The 20929-nt window shown below is 47.4% G+C and overlaps 5 protein-coding genes across 5 annotated transcripts; 4 read left to right on the forward strand and 1 right to left on the reverse strand.

Annotated features, from left to right (window-relative positions):
* The first annotated feature begins 134 nt into the window (after positions 1 to 134).
* F5147DRAFT_263040 (uncharacterized protein) lies at positions 135 to 3432 on the forward strand. The gene is made up of 6 exons (XM_041428922.1): positions 135 to 457; positions 514 to 738; positions 798 to 1390; positions 1444 to 1674; positions 1729 to 2361; positions 2410 to 3432. Exons 1-6 carry the CDS (start codon positions 315 to 317, stop codon positions 3030 to 3032), a joined length of 2448 nt encoding a protein of 815 aa, XP_041291020.1. The 5' UTR covers positions 135 to 314; the 3' UTR covers positions 3033 to 3432.
* A 3388-nt stretch (positions 3433 to 6820) lies between these two features.
* Positions 6821 to 9443, reverse strand: F5147DRAFT_554823 (uncharacterized protein; the record flags this gene model as incomplete). The annotated part of the gene is made up of 5 exons (XM_041430477.1): positions 6821 to 6958; positions 7142 to 8031; positions 8165 to 8278; positions 8321 to 8627; positions 9348 to 9443. Coding segments are annotated over 5 exons (1545 nt in total), but the record flags the coding sequence as incomplete, so codon positions are not given.
* Positions 9444 to 14220: 4777 nt separating this feature from the next.
* On the forward strand, positions 14221 to 15141 carry F5147DRAFT_263091 (uncharacterized protein). Its single transcript, XM_041428923.1, has 2 exons — positions 14221 to 14879; positions 14929 to 15141. The coding sequence occupies exons 1-2, from the start codon at positions 14333 to 14335 to the stop codon at positions 15120 to 15122; spliced, it is 741 nt and encodes a 246-aa protein (XP_041291022.1). The 5' UTR covers positions 14221 to 14332; the 3' UTR covers positions 15123 to 15141.
* Positions 15021 to 15627, forward strand: F5147DRAFT_615058 (uncharacterized protein). Its single transcript, XM_041432515.1, has one exon. The coding sequence runs from the start codon at positions 15179 to 15181 to the stop codon at positions 15548 to 15550; it is 372 nt and encodes a 123-aa protein (XP_041291023.1). The 5' UTR covers positions 15021 to 15178; the 3' UTR covers positions 15551 to 15627.
* A 3364-nt stretch (positions 15628 to 18991) lies between these two features.
* On the forward strand, positions 18992 to 20189 carry F5147DRAFT_703729 (uncharacterized protein). The gene is made up of 4 exons (XM_041437861.1): positions 18992 to 19017; positions 19074 to 19365; positions 19451 to 19582; positions 19643 to 20189. Exons 1-4 carry the CDS (start codon positions 19004 to 19006, stop codon positions 19856 to 19858), a joined length of 654 nt encoding a protein of 217 aa, XP_041291024.1. The 5' UTR covers positions 18992 to 19003; the 3' UTR covers positions 19859 to 20189.
* Positions 20190 to 20929: the final 740 nt, after the last annotated feature.

Below are 20929 nucleotides of genomic sequence, written 5' to 3' on the forward strand. Positions count from 1 at the left end.
GCGAATACTAGTACATACTAGAGTATAGGTGAATATCAGTACTAGACTTTCAGAAATCAAATTTTATTCAAATAAGTTAGGGTCACGTGCGCGTGCTGATGGGAACGCGTTGTCGGAGTCGAACTGTAGGCCAGAGTCATGAATCCATATCCGTGACGCATCAGATTCATCAATGGTCCACAACATTTGCGCCACACTGGTCGACCAGATATAAGGCAGGCAGTTGTTTCTGTTGTCTTCTGCATTCTTCCCCCTCATCAATTCTGCTCGTAACATTCAATCAGCGTAATCATTGACACTGAACGTCTAGTGCCATGTCCCCTGCAGGCGAGACTGGCACTTTGTCTACTCCTCCACGCGCCAATGCATCAGCTTCAGGTGCTAGCAAAATAGAATCCACACCAAACAGCCGTGGGGCTTCCGTCGTCAGCGAGCACATCGGCGTGCTCGGTGTCAAGTGCGCACGTTTCTTGTCGTAACTCGTTATTGAGTAGAACCTGACATTCCATCAAGGGTCAAGAAAATCCGCCCATGGATTCAACGCGATATTGAGCAGGTTAAGGAGTGCAAGGCAGATGCCATGCTGCAAGCCCTCCTGCAGCGCGCTTCTTCCGCTCCCGAGACCGAACAGCCCGAGCTTCTGCAAAAGTGCTTCAAGGCAGTTCTGCCGGTTTGCAATGGACAGGCCTCCACTGCGTTGGTAAAGTCTTCTGACATCGAGACAGCCCTCAGCGAATAGTGAGTGCTCGCTCTTGAGTTCGCTGATCGGACGTTCTGATGCTCACAATGATTGCAAGCGTACGTCCAGGAGTAGAAAACAACTTCTACGGCCCTTTCGTAAGAGCTACTAACAATGCTCTCGCTTGTCTTGAGGAGATCAAGGTCGACGGGATGCGTGTTCCTGTCCCCACAGTGGACATGATCTGCCAGCAGAACGATATGCCCATGCACCAGATGCACCAGACCAAGAAATCAACTCGGAAGCCCGACCTCGTGATTCTTCCTTTGAATACCGCATGCGCTTCCTTCCAGGATGAGAAGGGCAGCACTATGGGCAAACAAAAGGATGACAAAAAGGACGATGAAAAGGACGAAACGAACCAAGAAACGAACGAGAGGAACGACGGCGAGCAGCGCAAGAAGAAGCGCAAGGCTCATATGGACACGAATGCAACGGCAAAGCCGCACAATCTCCCCTGGAAAGATGTTCTAGCTTGCATCGAGTTCAAGAGAAAGACGAAAGGGATTAAGGCGCCCCCCTCTTCGTATACATTGACAGACTATGCCCCTACCAAGCCAGAATATCTGCCAGTCGATCATCTTAGGACTGCAGGCCCAGCTCCAGGCCCTCCTCAGACCCCAGCAACACAAACTGCGTCCGACAGTGCATGTAAGTGATGATATCTGCGATTCTAGGATCAAACTAAATTGGCCAAGCCGCAGTTCGATCCTCCGGCCTTACTGCTGACCAGCCTTCCCAAGGCGGGTCCAGTTCCAAGCGCAAGGCCGCAGACACTTTGGAATCTACCGCGAAAAAACCTAAGATGGACCCCAACGACAGAGACGCTGACGCGGACGCAGATCTAGATGTGACCGTTCAGACGGGTCTGTACGCCGCCGAAATGTTTGCAGCGAATCTTGCAGTCAACTATCTGCTGAATATTATTGTCGTCGGTGAGTTTGTTCGTCTGTTGAGATTGGCTGCGCTCTTATTAAAGCTCTTTTCAGACGATATCGCGTGGATCTGGTATTATGATCGACAAGGGATCATTCAATGCTCAGGCATCAACTTCATCCAAGATCTTCCGCGATTCATGGTGTTGTTGTATGCTTTACAACGCTTCGAGCTTCACGATTGGGGCCGAAACAAGGACCTCCTCGCGGTCGAAGTCGACGAGAAACTATGCCACGAGTTCAAAATCAAGGATGAAAAACTTGGAGAGGTGGATTTGCTGCTTCACACCAGTCACGACGAAAGATGGACGCACTACGGACTGCAAGGGCGGGCGACCAATGTGGTCCCTGTCACCAGCGAAGCGCTTACGAAGAAATACGGTAAGTTCAAGGATGGGATGGTGGCCAAGATCTTTTGGGGAGAAGCCAGTCGCACTAGCGAGCCGGAGATCCTGAAAAAGGTTGAGGAGATCGCTAAGAGGCACGCAACTGTCCAAGACCATGTTCCTCAGCTGCTTTGGCACCACAGGTTCACGAATCCCACGTCCGCAATTCGAGAAGCGCTTGACGTTCCGGAACCCACTAAGGGCAGTCGCGTGCTCTACATTCTTGTGTTCCGCAAGCTCTTCCCCATCACTCAGCTTCACGGCAAAGAGCTTTTTGACGTATGGCGTCAATGCATTCTATGTACGTGTTTCATTGAATTTACGTGGCTTTCATTGACATGGCATGCAGGCCACCTTACCCTTTGGAAGGAAGGGGTCTATCATCGAGATGTCAGCCCTGGAAATCTGATGTGGTACTGGAAAGACCGCAAGCGGATAGGCGTTCTAAACGACTACGATCTATCCTCATTGGCGGATGACCCAGGTCCTCGGGGCAACGAACGCACCGGCACGGTGCCGTTCATGGCGGTCGATCTTCTCACTGAAGAGGGTCAACAAGGCAAGGTGAAACACCTATATCGCCATGATCTGGAGTCGTTTATGTGGTGTTTCGCCTGGATTTCCTTGCGTTACGAGAATGGAGTCTTTCTACCACGGAGATTGCGTCCCTTCGATGAATGGGCGACCTTAGATGCTGTGGCATGTGGCGAGAAGAAGTACGTTTTTCAGGGTCGTAGAAAGCTTCCCGCGTGCTCGCCCACAAATCCACTTATGTGGCGTTTCCTTGTAGCCTGTTTAAAGGTGCTTGATGCAGAAGCCTATAACCGACGTGCACAACAATCAGACTCGCCAACAGAGGTTGACGAACTCACCGACACCGAGGAATCAGTATCAGATATGGATAATTTTCTAGCCAAATTCACAGCTACTCAGGCCTGGGCTACGCTCAGCAGCCCTTCAGTTTCACAGTGATTTTACACTACATACTAATTACGTTTGATACCTGCCCATCTGTTGCCCATGTGCCCCTCGTCTCCTGTAGGTATCCAAATCGAGTAGACGAATACTCATCCTAATGACTCTGAACTGTCTACAGGTAGGGGTCGGGTGCATTCTGCTTTGTCAGTTGTAATTATGTAAGTTATGAGTCTGAAGGAGCGTCTACACTAGTGTACAGCGGGCATGATTCCTTCAAGATCATAAACCACCGTGATCCAATTTTACCGAAAATGATCTCAGCGACACAACTGTCGCAGCTGCCTCAGGATGTGCGGGTGAATGTTTTGCGATCGATCCTTAGTTTGTTATCGCCATAACTGATGTGTCACTCAGAAACTGGTTCGGACTAAGTTACCTAGCTCAACCGCCCCCCGACAGACCTCACGTGACACCGCGTGGAAACGTAACAATGACCACCGCTGTTGTCCTAGAAGTAAGGCTCCAACTGTTTAGTTTATGTCTACGATTTTTCGAGTAAATAGTAAGTAGACGTATACTACACAGTTTAAACAGTTTATAGACAGTGAAAAGTTTCAGTGTCTACTTATTAAAATCAAAGAGGCCTTGCCGGATCCATAGTTTCGCTCACATTGATTGTGTCACACTGGCTGCTGCAAGGGAAGACCGCTGGTCGGTACATAGGTGCCGCGACTTCGAAAAGAGTCGTTCGTCAAAATCCCAGAAGAACTCCTGAGGGGCTCGGAGTGACTCGGAGTATCATGATTGAACGAGTGCAGAACAAAATTTATGTGGTAGACAGCTGAGTCCCCTCACCATGAACTATCTGATGCACTGCTATTTATCTTACTTACTATGTGACAATGGTTGATTGAAAATTTGGGGATAACCGCTGATGGAAGTACCAAGACTGATAACACCGCGTTTGACAAGGATTGACCTGTCTGTGTTTTACCAGGATCACCGAATCGGGAAACGACGGGAGTTTCCGTTTCGAAACCTTCTTTATACCCTCTCATACTTCTCATTAAGTGTTCATTTCCCATTTGACACTCGAAACGCTGCTACTGTGCTCGCCGGTGAGCACGATGAGCAGGTTTTGCCTCTGACACTCTCTTGCACGGGTCTCCCTTGGATAGTATCTGCCCCTCGTGCACAACCTCTTCCAGCTTGTCCCACTTGTCTTCTGCGACGCACTCTGCTACCTGCTGTGCCTTGTCTTCATCAATTCTTCGATAATCTCCCACCTGCTGCACCTCGTCTTTGTTGACAATCTCCTGCCTCCTGCGGCTCGCTGTCTTTGATAATCTCCCACCTGCTGCACCTCATCTTTGTCGACAATCTCCTGCCTCCCGTGGCTCGCCATCTTTGATAATATCCCACCTGCTGCACCTCGTCTTCATCAACAATCTCCTGCCTCCCACGGTCCGTCTTCTCCCACCTCCTGAATCTAGCCTACTTCTTATCCTTGAGTCAGACCTTGACGTGCTCTCCCACCTTGCGCACCCACCTCCACTTCAAGTTGGTGCAAGTACTAGTATGTGTACGTACCCACAGACTCGTTTATAACACGCTGATTCTGACCTTAATATAGCCCCCAAATGCAGGAAAGGATGTATTGACGACTCTGGTCAACCACCTCCTTTGAAGGGTCACAAGTGCCCTTTTCGCAAAGCATCTCAAGCTCAACCCATACACATACTGGATGATAGTGCTAGGCCATCCAAGCGACAGGTGGATTTTTTGTAGCTTTCTTTTCTATAATCATTGACTTTGCTTGATAGAAGACTCGGTCTTATGTGAGCAGCCCCCCTGGGGATCCGACACATGTGATATCATCTGTAGATACAGTGAACGTTTCTGTCCCTGGGCCGTTGCTCACAGTAAGTGATGGCAATGTTTTGTGATGTTGAATTGATCGACTCACATGCCTTTCAGTTGCCCATCTTTGATGCTATTGATACAGCGGCTAGCTCATCTGCGACACCCTCTGATGATGGGGTAGAACCTGCCAACTCTGAGTCAAATGATGGCGACATTAACTTTACTGATTTTCTTCGTTTTCTCGAGGGCTACTCTGCTGAGATGCAGGAGCTGGATAAAGTGTCAGGACCTCCTGGCTGGTATTCATTGGAAGGTCTGTCGTGCTATGTCTATTTCTCAACTCATTTCTCATGTGTACTGTGCATGAAGACCTCCTGAATGCTGGTGCTGGTTCAATGCAGGGTATGATGGATGGGCATCTCAGTGATGACGGAGGTGAACTTGATATGCTTGAAGGTACTGGTGTAACTCTGGAGATGAACAGCGGAGATATGAACACTTGTGTGACTGCTGAGTCGAGCAGCGAGGATACCAATGTGCATGGTACTGATGTCACGCTGGAGCCGAGTGCTAGTGCTGTTGATAGTGATGTCTTGATTCCTGCTAGTTGCTGCGCAGATGAGCCAGATCAGATTGTTGATGGTCAATATCGCTCGTCTGACTTCACACTTGTTCATGATGTTGCAGGGGACGTTGCTCCTCCTTTGCAGTATCGGAATAACACTGCTGAAGGCATGCGGGTGCAAACTGAAGGCAAGCAGCTGAATAAGAAACGACATCGCTCAGGTAACATGTTCTTTTGTGCTGACCGCTGAATGGTACTGACTCTGACTATTTGCCAGTGTTGTATATTGCAAATGATCGTAATAGGACCAAAGCTCATAGTGAACGAGCAAGTAGACTCGTGCGCATGGTATGTTTTGAATGCTATGTCTTTCATTCAACATTGGTGATCATTCCTACTAGGTCGAGGATCTGGACAAAGCATCAAGACCATTCATTTTCCTATATATTGCAAGGTACGAGTGCTTTTGTTCTTCCTTCATATTTACTTACTATTGCCATTCTATAGACCAGAATCTATCTTATCGAAGAACGGAAAATCTGTGATCCATATATCTCCTGCCTTACAGGCAGCTTTTGATGTGAAGGGAGATCACCATCCCATCATGGACATTCATGAGACGGCAATGGCATATGTTCGTAAACAAGTACTGAGCAGCAAGGACATTATTGCGATCAATGCAGAGGTTCATCAGGCACAGGCTGAGAAGCACCAAGTCATGAATGAGCTCCAAAATCTTCAGGAGGCTCATAGTCATGAGCTTTTGGCTGAGCAGCAACGTTGTCAGGCAGTCAAAGCTCAGCTTGCATCACTTACCCAGCAACTTGAACTTAGTGCATATAATATTTAAGGTTTTAACGAGATGATGTCAATGGACATCTACATATACATTACTTGCAACTTCTACTGCAATCACTTAATTGGCTACTACGTACATACATTTATGACTGGCTAATCACAACAGGCAATAAATCTACTTAGCATGCATGGTATATATCCTATTGATCGTGTTCCGATTCCAGATATCAAGAAAAACTTTGGTGTACTGTACTGCATGATCGTGAATCATGAAACTGACACTTTTGCGTATCCTCTTGATACCTTTATTCCCGCATTCAGCTGCACTGGTGTTTACAGCACGAACACGATCATCAAATCGCATAGCATTGCTTGCAAAACATGCTTTACCACAACGAGTGTGATCATGAGCATGCATTTCATCAATAAGGAACCGTGTGTGCTGGAAATAGCGGGCTTCACGAACGAAGCTGTATGGTGCAAGTTGACAAGCAAAGTCATAAATTATGACTTTTGGTGCAACCGGAAATTGGGTGTAGATTGCAGAAAAGACATCATTTCGGCCTTCTGCAACTGGGATAGAGTGAAAGCCGAGACAGACAGAATGTGTGCACCAAAGTACGAGAATGCCGCCAGTGAGATTGTTTTTGGAGTAGGTTTTGTAAAACTTGTTGCAGTCACCCATTTCTTCTGCATCCCGATCAAGTCCTTGGTTGTCATACTGAAGTTTTGAGTATATACGTTGTTTCCGTATCTCTGGTAAGCCATAGCACGTCCCTGTTTTCTCACATGGCTCAGATGTGGGCTGAAGCATGGGACTAGGTTCATGTTGTGCTAAACGAGTGTAAACATCATCCGCACGAGCTGCAAGCCAACCTGCAATATTTCGGATGTCATTTGGGATGGGACATTGCCCATTCACATGTGCATTGATGACAGCTCCGAACGCTGGACATATACTCTGTAACCAGTTTGGTGGGTTCCCTCGTTCTCTCAGTTGTTGCAATGGCTCAATTGCTGCCACTGGTATTAGCTGCAATACGATATCAGGTGCAGCAATTTGTTGAATGAGATCTCGATAAGTCCAATAATATGGGCTGTTTGTGCCATTTGAACAATAGAGGCGGATGAAAGATGACAATTCTGGGTATTGCACATCGATCTTTGACATGTCCGGCAGGATATTAGGAATATGTGTGATTGTAGCATCTAAAATTTTGTTCACTGTGGTACGAATGTCCTTCTGAGGGATAGCTGGAAGGCATCGAGCACGATATGATGATATGGAGTCCACCCGCTCACTCCTCTCATCAACAGAGGTTGGTGGTGAGATGGACTTCGTCAATTTGGATACATGAGTTCCCAGACTGACTCCATCCGCGATTACAATGTCAGGAGATGAGCCACATGTAGGGCATTGCATACCACTGTCAAGACACTGTCGTTGAGTGAAGGCAAACCAGACTCGAACAAAGGTGTCATCCGAACAAAAGCTATTTTCATCTCCAGCATCTTGATAGGAACGTCGCACAGTCAAACAAAATGCAGAGAATGGTGTCTCTGATGCAGTGTATGAATTCGTGTATGCATTCAACAGCTCGTGCAAAAATAACATTGTGTTGTTCCAGTTGAATATACCATGGTCTCTGAGATCAGGGCCGATGTGACAACGAGAATGGCAACAGACTGGACAAGGGAGCAACTCAATTGACACTGTTCGTCGGGCAGTAAGTCCATATAACACAGCTGTCTTTAATACTCGAGGACCAGAATGGCCTTGGAGGACTGCTTGTGGCATCGATAACCCACAGACACACTGCGATGAATCTTCAACTGCGAAGTGAGAGTTGGTCGACACTTGTCAGAGAGGAAGGGTAGCTCGTTCAGCAGGTAGAGCACACCATCGCAGAGGAGGAATGGGGAGATATGATAGCACGATGCTTTGCCAAGTTAACTCCACATTGTGCCGCACGAACAAGGACAGCGCTCTCCTCATCACCAGCTGCATCATCCGTCGCACCCATTTGATGACCATCCTGCATGTTCACCATAAGTCCGGCTTCCAATGCAAAAGCTTTCGCATGTGGCTTGTGCTTGCAAGCATCTGAGTAGCGACACGAATGGCAATGCCAATGGCCATCTTGCTGCAACATAACAACAACACATTTTCCAGACTCATAGCGACCCATAGCCGACGCACAAGAGAAAATAAACTTGTCATTGAAGGGTGTCGACTGTAATAAAACTGCAGGAGGGGCCGGGAATGGAGCAATAAGTGGGAGGCAGCGCAAGGTGTCGATGAAGGAACACAGGGTGTCCTGGTGGATACAGGCATGAGCAGCCTTCCAGTGTGGACACATACACGCAACCCCATATTCATCGTCACTCTGAGGTAGGTAGACCACATGAAAGTAAGATCCAAGCTGAGAAGGTCCAGTCAGTACAAAAATTCTGCTATGCATTTGTTCTCCTACTGTTACAGTAACATGGCATGAGTCCCCTGCCAGCAGACAGCCCTCTGCCACCGCACGGCTATAGACGATACCGGAGTCTCACCAGCTCTATGACGATAGATGATGATAGACGATAAGTGGCAACTGCTGGCTTAGATAAGCGGTCTGGACCGCATATGATGACACATGACGACATAGGTCTAGATGACCTATTTATGTTATCAAGATAGAAGGCAAGCCTCGTGCTGCCTCATGTACTGATAGAAGGGTACTGCATGGACCCTATCTACGATAGAAGCCCGCCTCATGGACGTTATCTCTGACTCATGTAGATAAGCAGATTAGAACCCAGCTTTAGGCTGAGCTTAGATACGAAGAGTAGCCTTATATAAGGTCGAAGATTAAAGTAGACGTTCCTTACTTTAATCTTACTAGGTTTACCCTTGAACTCCTTGTCCCACTAAAGCTACCTGCTCGACATCGACTCGTACCTTCAGTGACGCCTCTCACTGTCTGTAAACCCTGCTATCATCTCAGCGTAACCCCTCATTAACCACCACGAGCTACGTTTGAGTACGCAACCTTTGCTTGTCTGTAAAGGCCGACGACTCTCAGCACTCGGTACCACTGTCGTGGTTGTCGCTGTTTAGATCATCCTAGTCGCACACGACCGTGTGTCGTAACACCTACCTGTAGAACTTCCTCTTCGCCATCCCAATCCTGCAATACCCACAGATCCACACTAATCCTAAAAACAGCATCCGCTGCTACTAAAGCATCCCAGTACAAGGTGCGGGTGTACAGATCACTGGTGTGCAGCAATGCAGAATTCCAAACGAGGTCATCATCTGGTGCATCAGACGGCATTGTCTCCAGTAGCAGGCATGGCTGCTCCAACACATTTGGCTGGATATCACCTTTGTTCGAAGGGGGAAGTACTGGCAACTCTATGGGCTGACAGTCTGCTAAACCAGTAGATCGAGTCTGCGAGATGAGAGTTTGCACACATTTGCGCTTCTGACCAGTGCTCGTCGTAAGGTTATTGATGAGTACACGACTAGAACCACTTGGTCCACGGGCCGTTGGAGGTAGCAGTGTAGGGTTCAGAGTCTGAATGACGAGGCGACTTCCCCGAAGTGGTTGGGCAGACATGGTGGTTGCAAAAACAGAGTGCTGCCCTAGCATCACATTCCTGAGATGCAACATTTCTTGAATTCTTCGGGAAGAACCGGACATGATGGCTGCACAAACGAGCACATGAGGATACAAATGACGTTAAAATTTGATCACAGACTCACCGTTCACTCATGGCATTGACGCCAGTTCTGAATCTGATCATGATTTGCCCCCTTCGGCATTCACATCAGGTGTCGTGGGCCTAGTCAACATGAGTAGTCAGATAGTTATCACTGCTCAACTTGCTCACCTTCGATGTCCTCGATTTGGTCCTTCCATGCAACGTCGTTCTCTCCGCATTGGTGGAACCTCGATGGGCCCGATATACATTGAATTGCGGCCACGTCGAAACAGAGGCAGAGATAGGGCATGATGAAGTGCTGCTGCATGAGCACGAAGAAGCAGGTGGATGTGCAGTGTAGGAGGAGGTGCGGTCGACTGGTGTAGCTTCAGATAGGCAGCGGCAGGAGCATAGTGTTGACAGCGATGGGGAGGTGATGTTGATGGTGAGGTAGTATATAAGCAGATAAAACCCGAGATATCGAGATGTACCCAAAATGGGTAGTCCGTGGATAACAGTGATGGTTCAATACAACGTCAGAAAGGGACTTTTCAGTCCTTGTATTCTGACGGAAGTCGGTCCCAAAATTTGAAATCAAATAAGTCAGGATCACGTGCGCACGTTGATGGGAACGTGTCGGAGTCGAACTGTAGAGTCTGTTCGGCCACCAATATTTGCGCCAGTTTACGCAGGTTTAGAATCTATATTTTGCTTTCATAATCATAGGACCGTGCTGGTCACAGTGTGACCAACCTTATTAATCAATCAATACTAAGTAGTAGGCATGCCCGTTACCCGTCTACAATCTATCCATTATTGCAACTCTTACAGGATGTCTCGGGGCAGAAAAAGTGCTTGTGGTGGTGCAGAGCTAACGGAAGTGAGAGATCGGTGTGTGTGGACGGAAGCAGACGAAACCATCCTCATCCAGTATGTCACCACCAACCGCTCACAAGGTGGTGATGGTATGAACTTTGATCACACGTTTTGGGTTGCTGCTGCCGCTGAAATGGAAAAACACCCCTGCTTGGGTGCAAGCAAAACAGCGGTAGCATGTCAATCAAAATGGGGGCGGTGTAGGGATTCATTTCTGGCTAGGCTTGCAGAGACTGTTTTTACCTTAGTGTTATGTTTGCACTTTTGTAGCTTACATAATCAAGTTATCTTTTCACCAGTTACCAGTATGAGTCTGAGTACTTAGCAAGTTTCTATCATATTTCCTCTTCTCTGAGCCTTGAGCCTGGTCCAGAAACCCTTTAGGGTCAAATAGCAGCTAGGTTCTGCAAGACCCAACATTGTTCAGACTCACCATCTGAATTGTTGTACCTTCAGCAGGTATGTACTACTACTATATCAGCCTTGGTACCCTCACTAATGATCGAGTTTCAGCTCCATGGTACATTCAACGTCGTCGACAAAGTGGCCAACGCTTCCGGACTATCTTACAGCATGGAACACGGAGCTTCAATCACTCCAGAGTCCAAAAACATGTGGACCGACTTTGTGAAGGTAAAGTGATTTTAATTCGCATCAAACTACTATGACAATGCTAATTACTATGAATCAATAGAAAAATCCAAAGGCCAAAGGCCTCCGGGACAAGGGTTGGAAGCACTATGAGGCGCTGAAAGGTCTCATACCTGTCAAGCCAGGTAACAACAACTCGTTCTTTGCCACCATCGCGACACCACCTCCCATCATTCCTTCGCCTTCTTCTAGCAGCGCAGTCACCCCCCTTTCCTTTGACAAGGTCCATATGATGGACCTTGGAGATGCGCTCGATGGGATCGAGTTCCCCAGCTCTATTTCAGGCGGCCAGTGCGCAACCCCCCTCACCCCAGAGAGCCTCCCTCCATTCGACGCTGCACAGCAACCCTCCCTTGAGTCGGTCCGTGTTAGTGCGCCATCATTAACAGCTTCCGGTAAACGGAAGCTGATTGATGATGACGAAAGTACGCTTGATATCGTTACCTGCCCCCCACATTCAACGAAATCGGGAGACTCGGCAAAGTCTGCACACCTGACGATGCCTGTGGCCATCCAGCATATGGGGACTAATATTGGCGGTCTTAACACGACGTTAGAGCGCGCGGCCAATGCTCTTGAGGCCAACACCTCTAACACCTTGGCGCGATCAGTAGATCCCATCCCTTTGCGCAGGCAGAAGGCGGTGAAAAAGTTGCAGAGTGAGGGTCTAGAGGACGTACAACTACTCAATATCTTGAATAAATTTCAGGCCGACATCGCTATCATTGATATTTATCTTGCTATTGAGGTAGATAGTCTTCGGTGGTTGTTTTTAGAGCAGCATTCAAAGTAGTGTTACATGTATTCTTGTCGTGTCGTGTTCTCTTGTATTGTACTTGTAGTAGCAAAGCAATATCACTATTTCTATGGATCATAGTCATTGATAAGGGTCCGGTCTTGATCTGACAACAATGTCATCATTTGACAGAGATACTTTGGATCATAGTCATCAATGAGGGTCCGAATGGCTATGGTATTAACGCAACTACAGTACTAGTGGTTCTATGATTGCCTGCTCCCCCCTCTGAATCCTTTCCCTGTTGTAGGCCTCCCACATCTTACTAGCAATCTGGTCACGACGGAGGCTCGCACGAGTGCGTGCGTGCTCAGTAGGAGGACCGTTAGCAAGGTTTCCAGTGTCAGTGAGAATGTGCGCATCTAACACATTACGATAGTCCATCATGTCGTTTAGATCGTGAACTCGAATAATGTTGTGCACGAGACACAAGGCAGGAGGAATGCGCGCTTGAATGTCCATTTTGTACTCTGGCGGGAGGAGAAGGATATGAAATCAGCGCTTGATGACACCAAAAATGCGCTCAACAGCATTTCGAAGCATTGCATGACGCAAATTGAAAAGTTCTTTGCGATTACAAGGCCTATGTAATGATGTGAACATAAGTATGAATGGTACTAGCAGAACACATCATACAAAGTATTAGCACGACCCCACTCTGCAAGATGATAACGCACGCCCCGAAACGGGACCAGAAGCTCATCGCACGAGCCAAATCCAGCGACCGCAAGATAATACTTTCCCTCAGGGATATTGAAATCAGTAGTACGAGCATCGTGATAGACACGAGCATCTGCAGCTGACCCCTCCCAACCGCTCAACATGTAGGTAAACGAAAGGTTGAATGAACATGCCGCAAGGCAGTTTTGAGAGAAGTTCCCCTTGCGATCCCGAGCGGCATGCCGATCTTCACCAAAAGGATGGCATGCAATGTGTGTACCGTCAATGGCTCCGATAGTGTCAACAAAGAACGGGAAGAACTTCGGGTTTTTCGTGATTTCGGGGGGAGGAGGGCTATCTACGTCGGGCAGGCGGACGTATGTCGTATATATCAGTGGCGAGGAGAATGCGAAAAGAACCCGTTTAAAATACCTGAAAGAACATAAGCTTGATACCAGGACAGCAACAATATACGTACTTTGATATTGTTTCATTGGACCGCTGAAAGCGTTCACCAAGATGGCGAATCGAGAGACCCGTGACAGACGCATAGAGAAATATAGCAAGCTGCTCTTCTAGCAGTACATGCCTGGAATCTCTGCATCCTGCTTGCCGAAGGAGATTGATGAGCACATAGAAAACGTGCTTGTGGACCCCGAGCTCGCATCTGATGCGTTCAGGGTGTCCAGTGAGAAGTTCGGTGACCCATGCAGTCCCCGACAAAGCGGAGGTATGATACGGCTCTTTGTCGTAGTAGGTGTTTGAGTAAGCTTCGAGCGCGGTAGTTGTTGCGTTGAGGACTGTAATGACCATGTGCATACATCAGGAAAACCCCAACTTACTTAAGCTTGCCTTAAACAGACTTAAGTCGTACTTAGTGACTTAGCCTACTTTGCTAGAAATTCAAATTTGACATATTCAGGAAAAAGTTGTTCAGTCGTATTAGCATACATATTTTGTTACAGGTTACACTAAAAAAATACAAAATTTACTAGGTAGATGATGCATGAGAGAGGAAACAAATGTGGCTAAGTTGATTAAGCAAGATTAAGTAAGTTGGGGCTTTCCTGATGTAGCATGCATGGCCATCTGCATGATGCATGCCAGATACTTCTTATCACTCTCCTCTGCATCGTTGTCCATATCCTCTGCCTCCACAAGGTCGTATTCGTCCTCGTTAGCGTCCTCGTCGTAATCAGGATCAAGAGGCATTGTATTGATAGTAGGATAAGGCATACGGTAAGCGTTATCGGAGCGTGACATCTTGTTCAAGCTCCGACGATTAGCAAAGCCAGAACCAAATTCTAACTTGCGCAAATAATGGTGGCCGAACAGACTCGTAGGTCACATCAGCCCACATAACACATCAGAATGATCAGATTGATAGATGGTTCACCACATGTTTACCACATTTGCACCACACTGGTCGACCAGATATAAGGACAGCCTCGATTCATGGTGCCTTTGTATGCTCTACAACGATTCGATCTTCACCATTGGGACCGAGACAAAGAATTCCTCCCAGTTCAGGTTGAGGGGAAGCGATGCCATGAATTTAAAATCAAGGATGAAAAACTTGGAGAGGTGGATCTGCTGCTTCACACCAGTCACGATGAAAGAGTGACGCACTACGGTCTGCAAGGACGGGCCACCAATGTGGTTCCTATCACCAGCGAAACGCTCACGAAGAAATACGGTATCTTCCAGGATGGGATGGTGGTCAAGATTTTTTGGGGAGAGGCGACTCGCACCAGCGAGCCGGACATCTCGGACAAGGTTAAAGAGATTGCTGAGGTGCACGATACTATCAAAGATCATATTCCCCAGCTGCTCTGGCACCACCAGTTCATGAATCCCACGTCCGCCGTTCAAGAAGCGCTCGGTGTTCCTGAACCCACTACGGGAGGTCGTGTGCTCTATATTCTTGTATTCAGCAAGCTCCTCCCTATCACGAAGCTTCAGGGAAAAGAGCTTTTTGATGTCTGGCGTCAGTGTATCTCATGTACGTGTTTCACCGAATTCACGTGTCTCCTTGTCGACATAGCATGCAGGTCACCTTACTGTTTGGAAGGACAGGGTCTATCATCGAGATGTCAGCCCTGGAAATCTGATGTGGTACTGGAAAGACGGTAAGCGGATAGGCGTTTTGAACGACTACGATCTATCCTCGTTGGCGAATGACTCAGGTTCTCGGGGCAATGAGCGCACGGGCACGGTGCCGTTCATGGCGCTCGATCTTCAGTGAGTGAGGGTCAATGAGGTGAAGTCAAACACCTATATCGTCATGATCTGGAGTCGTTCATGTGGTGCTTCGCCTGGATTTCCTTGCGTTGCGAGAATGGAGTCCTACCACGGAGATTGTGCCCATTGGACGAGTGGGCAACCTTAGGTGCTGTGGCATGCGGCAAGGAAATTTTGTTCTTTCTCAATAATATGACGGCTTCCGCACCCTCCGAATCGGACATAGACGGAGTCACATGGGATTTCCTGGTGGACTGTTTTTTGGTGCTTAAAAGAGATGCCGACGAGCGATACTATCACTATCTTCGCCTTAAACGGTCGTCGAGCTCAGGAGAACGCCAGCAGCCCAACGCCCAGGACCCAGATCCTGATGCCGTTCTATCTAGATTTACAGGTTTAGAGGGTTGTGCTAAGCTCAGTAAACCTGAGTGATTTTTTTTTACCCCTTACCCTATACGCGGTTTCCAGTCGTAGATTTACAATACAAGCAGTCGGCCGTTCACTCACCATAGAGAGTCGTGCGTAAAAGCTGGGAAGGACTAGATGCCTCGAACCGGTGCTTGCATATTGTCATCCATTCATTTGTGAATTCTAGGATCATGCTGAAGTCCCATTTTTGGCTCGCAACGCAGCTTATGCTTCGATCATCTATACTAGGCAATCCCATTGCGCATCATCCTGCACGACCGGTACATGTATACGCCCTGCCTGCACGACCAACGGTTCGTGTGCGGGTAGCTTTGCGTCGAGCACCTTTCTTATTCCCATACCTTCTTATGAGAGCGAAGTGAAATCCTGACTTTGAGTTGCAATAGTGGAATGCGATATATTGACGGTGCTTCTTGCGAGACATGGGTCTAAAAGAAGGTATTTTATGACGGAGCTTACCAGCTGCGTCAAAGAGAGATACGTGTATTTCGTGTCACTTAGCTTGGTGAATCGACGCTCACGTGTGGGCCGTAGTACAATGCTTAGGGGCCCGGGCAGTATGAGACGGGGGTGGCAGGGTGAAAATTTGGCGAGAGGCCTGGCAGACGGAACTATTTTGCGACCCCAAAACCTCGTCCCCTTGCCATGATCATAATTTCATATTCGTGACGGCTGTCTTCGGATCTGCTTTCAATTCCTCTTAGCCCGATGGTGACTGAGGCAGACGAGAGCGAGAAGGTACACGTAAGATCACTCAGGCTTGAACAGATCGGAGGACGAGAGTACTATATGTATGACGCAGGGTGGAACCAACTAAAGCCTGTCTGCCGCAACGCGGCTTGAGTCAACCACTCTATGTTTGTCCCGGACCAGATTCAATACCTCCATCGGTCACCTTGCTGACATCTAAACTGGTGGGACTCAAATAATATTTAATCACACCTCACGACTAAATCGAGATTTCAGAATTCCCGAAGGCGCTAGGATGTTCAGTGTGGCGTCGGGTCAGACCACTGGCATAATGCTGGATGTCGGACTGTATATTCACTTTCATCCTGAAACACTTACCTCACCAAATCAAGACTGGGACAATCATTTCTCAATCTCGCTTCGGCGGTCCAGCGCCGGATAACGGTATTGTATCCAGCATAAACGATACGTTAACCAAGGTCTTCACTCTAGTTTGCTCATTCTTCTACTACCATGACCTCGGTCTCAAATATTCTCTTTTTAGGACCGTTCATCAAGACGAGTCGTGTCGACAGCTACTTTGCAGGTTCGTGGAGAACGAGTCTAATGATGGTGATGTGTCAATCTGACTTTGGCTGCGGTTTTGCAGTCGCCTCCGCTGTTGGGTTGATGTATGATTGGAGTGAGCACGACCAAGCATGATGAAAGGCACTGATATCCTCATGGCGTTTCCAGCACTTACATTGGGTCAAGAGGTGGGTCGATGATATTACTGAAGCAGCCATCTGACTAAGAATGCTTACATAGGTGGAATTGATCTGTGTGAGCATCAATAGCACGACGTGAAAACGCAACTAATCATTCGCGGCAGGATAGACCTTGGTCCCTCATGACGGCATCATATATGGGTGTATGTAGTTTGTGTTATCAGTGTGGCGGGCAAGTTGTGTTGACTTGAAATGATCCTAGGTGCGCTATGTTGGACTAATATATTCCGTGTATGTTGGGAAGGTTAAGCAATTGGTGTTGTGCTAATCTGTCATCTCTCATGATCAGCACCAGAGTATTGCGTATGTCTCTTTGCACACGCTGTTTTCATTTCTTCTGACCGGCAACATACAGTGTTTATTCCAGCGACAGCTGCGGTGAGTATTCTGTTTCTATGCCTGCATTCCTGATCAATCATCTGCACTCCCATGTAGTGGTGAGTTAGCTTCTTGACCGAATTCTTAGTTCAACCTAATGATTGCCATAGCTGTGAGTTTTTATTCAGGCGTACGATCTTCCATAACGTTACTGAATTTATCAGGCCCTGGTGGGTACCTCGCACTAGATTGGATGTGTGTCATCACAAATGCTATACTGGGCAGTAAGCTGCGCTGTTGCAATACTTCCGTGGTATTGAATTGACTGAAACATTGCACAAGTCATGATGATTGCTCGTTTACATGCCATGTATCAGCGATCCAGAAACCTGCTGACATTTCTTGTTGTCATCTTCCTTATTGTCAACGTCGCCAACGTCGTGCTCGCGGGAATAATAATGAAGAATGTTTCAAGGGGTAAGTTTGATTGCGGGCGAAATACAGGTGCACCAGGCTCATTGACAAATACCAGAGGTAGTCGTTCTCTCTGGCATGTATCAGTGCAACATTAGCTTTGGAGGAGACAGCGTACTCCTGTATTCCATGACTTGGGTACTGGCCACTGTATGGGAGGTTGTCACACTGTGTTTCGCAGTCTGGATCGCTACGATACACTTCCGTGAATTACGGCGCTCATCGGCAGGAGGTTTTATCGGGGGCTGTTTCACGGTGTTGATTAAAACTCATGTGCTTTACTTTGCGAGGTGAGCTCATGATGTGAATGTGATTCTCTTGACTGCTGAAGTTTTGTCGATGCTAGCTTTATTCCCATTTCTTGCTTCAACCTTGCTTATCTGTTTCCGAAAACCCCACTGGTATGCCAATCTTTCACTGAACACTGCGTATGTGCACGGCTCATCATCCTATAGGAACTATATTCCACGAAATATCACATTTATATTGGTTTTCTTCAAATTTGCTCACTGGCGGGGAAGTTTGTGCTGGGACCACGCCTGGTCCTTGGTGTTCGAGAGTATCGCGCTAGGCTTGTGACCGACTCAGATGTAGCAACTGGCATGACTTCAATGGTTTTCGAGGAGCGCGTGTATGACGAGAAATGCTCAGCATGATTAACACTTGTTGGGACTGTGCAGAGAACGAGTGATCTTTTTTTTGGTATCCATGTTACTGTACTTATATTTCACGACTCACTTGCACTAAGTGGCGTTAGCTCACTAGACAGTCTCGCAAGCATGCAAGTCTCTGAGTGTTCGAGCTGAATTCAGGAAGGAACTAGTAGGTTGAAGCTAAATTTATTTATTGTTTATCAAGTTTACAATGCGCTCTGTGACTTCGCAGTTAATGCAGGCGAAGAGATTCGTGAATAAAGTAGTCATCGAGGCGATCGTCATATGGTAACTAGCTATAGGTTCCTCGATGGCTCAACTACCAATGAAACAAAAACGTCCTCCGAATCCAATCAAACGTCCGGAATCAAAGCAAACCTCGCAAACTTGTTGGTAATAGGTATGCATAAGTGTCCAAAGACTTATATGCCACCTTATCAGAAGGAACGGCATTCAGAGATCTTACACGTCGTTTATACTTTTGAATTTTGAATTTTCATATTTGGCCATCTATACGTTCATCCCTGCAGTCACGTGCTTGATATTCTTATGAGATGACCGCCACCAGGTTTGGTCGAGAACTTTGTGGCTAAACGCTAAAGCTCTAACACAGATCCATTCTAGTGCCAAACTCTTAAAGCTTGCCCTTCCGCTCGTCAAAGCCCATGGATTCACCCGAGAAGCGCTGTCCTTGTCGGCGTTATCCCTACCCACACCACTAGCTAATCCTCTCCCAGACGCGAGCGTGACTGCGCTGTTTGGCCCAGGAAACGATGCATGTAGGACGCTCGTGCATGCGTGGCTTGATGATTCCAGGCGTAGGATGAAGGAAGAGGCGACAGAAAAGATGGGAATGGGAGATGTGTTGAAGGCAAGGCTAAAGAGCAACGAACCAGTGCTGGAGCACCTTCCAGAGGTAATTGATATTTTATTCGTTAAAGATTATCTAGTTGATGGTTGTTTTTCGCTGTCCCGCAAATTACTTATGCTTGGTGCTTTAGGCGTTTGCACTCCTCGCTTCGTCTCCCTTATTACCTCTACCTCTGCTCCCGGTGGACCCTGCGCCGATAATCAAACACGCTGCTCAAGTATCTAACCAAGCGTGCTGGATCGCTCGTAGCGATGCGCAAGAGGTTTGACACTTTTTTTTCACGTGTGTTTAACTAATCTACAACCAATTCCACCCCCACCAGTCATCTTGGTACACCCGCCGAGCAACCATCTCCGCCATCTACCTCGCCGCCGAACTTCACCAACTGACTTCCCCAAAGACAGCACCGGCATTCTTGGATTCGCTCCTCGAGAATGCTGAGCATGCGGGAAAGGCTTTGGACGAGACGGCTTTGTTTGCGAGTTATGTTTGGAAGAGCTGGAGGGGGATTGTGAGGAGTTCTGGGGTGTTGGTTTGATCCTGAGAAGTGCGGGGTGTCGTTCACACGCGAGATATATGTGTACTCGTTAGTACGTTTCTAAAACTACATTTTCGAAGTTAATGCATGATGCAAATGTCAGGTCTAGTACTACCATATCGTTTACATTATACATGATCCGATCACGGGTACTAGTTTAGGCTGGTAGAGGTAAACAATTGTACCGACTATGTATATGAAGCTGGACGATGATTCGTCGACTAGGGGCTAACGTACGTGGAACAATGTTTGCTTCATTTACCAGTCGGAGCTTACTCGGGTTCGTAATTGACATCATTGACCTTGATGGACTTCGCCTTCTTGTCTTGCCATTGCAGCTCGTCGAATGTTTCAACAGTGGTAAAGCATGATGTCTATCTATGTAAGGCTGATAAAGAGTTCGAAAGGGAATGTGTTCGAGACAAGATAGTTATAGGACGTGTTGTATATTGACAACATGAAATTTACGATATCGCACGAGCGATATTAAGGACTGCAGCTGAGACTTTTCTTGAGACTTTTCAGATGGACGTCTAGAAGAGCCTCGGGCTGATGCCGGCGAGGCACCTGCAAAGTAAATACCGTATAAGGGAATTTTAGAACGGATACCAATAGTGCTAGTAAATATTTAGTAGTAGTGAAGCTTAATTATATGCTTACCCTTTCTATATCGAAACACGGGGCGGTTTGATAGATGGGTGCTACGTAAAGGACTACAAAAAACCAGTAGTGCCTAAGACTCGTAGTTTGGTGGCGACGTTGTATAAGTCAAGCCTCTGAGTTGCAGACCTCGCTTACGGGATCCTACTTTGGATATTTACGCAACGTTCATTTCCGAAATGTGTGCGTCGCATGATCGTTCACCACACAAATTTCAAGCTCATATACAGTCGGTCCTTTCATTTTCGATCATGGGCTTCGAATCACATCATGGGACAAAACGGTATGCGTGTGGAAGAGGGAGACGGGAAAAATAGTCCTCGGACCGCTCAAAGTGGGCAACATGGCCTGACACCGAAAACTACAGCCTACCCAACAGCCCGACTTTAATAATAATGAAATTCTTCCGAA

The sequence above is a fragment of the Suillus discolor genome, assembly GCF_016758755.1.
Source record: "Suillus discolor strain FC423 chromosome Unknown F5147scaffold_40, whole genome shotgun sequence".
Classification (NCBI taxonomy): domain Eukaryota; kingdom Fungi; phylum Basidiomycota; class Agaricomycetes; order Boletales; family Suillaceae; genus Suillus; species Suillus discolor.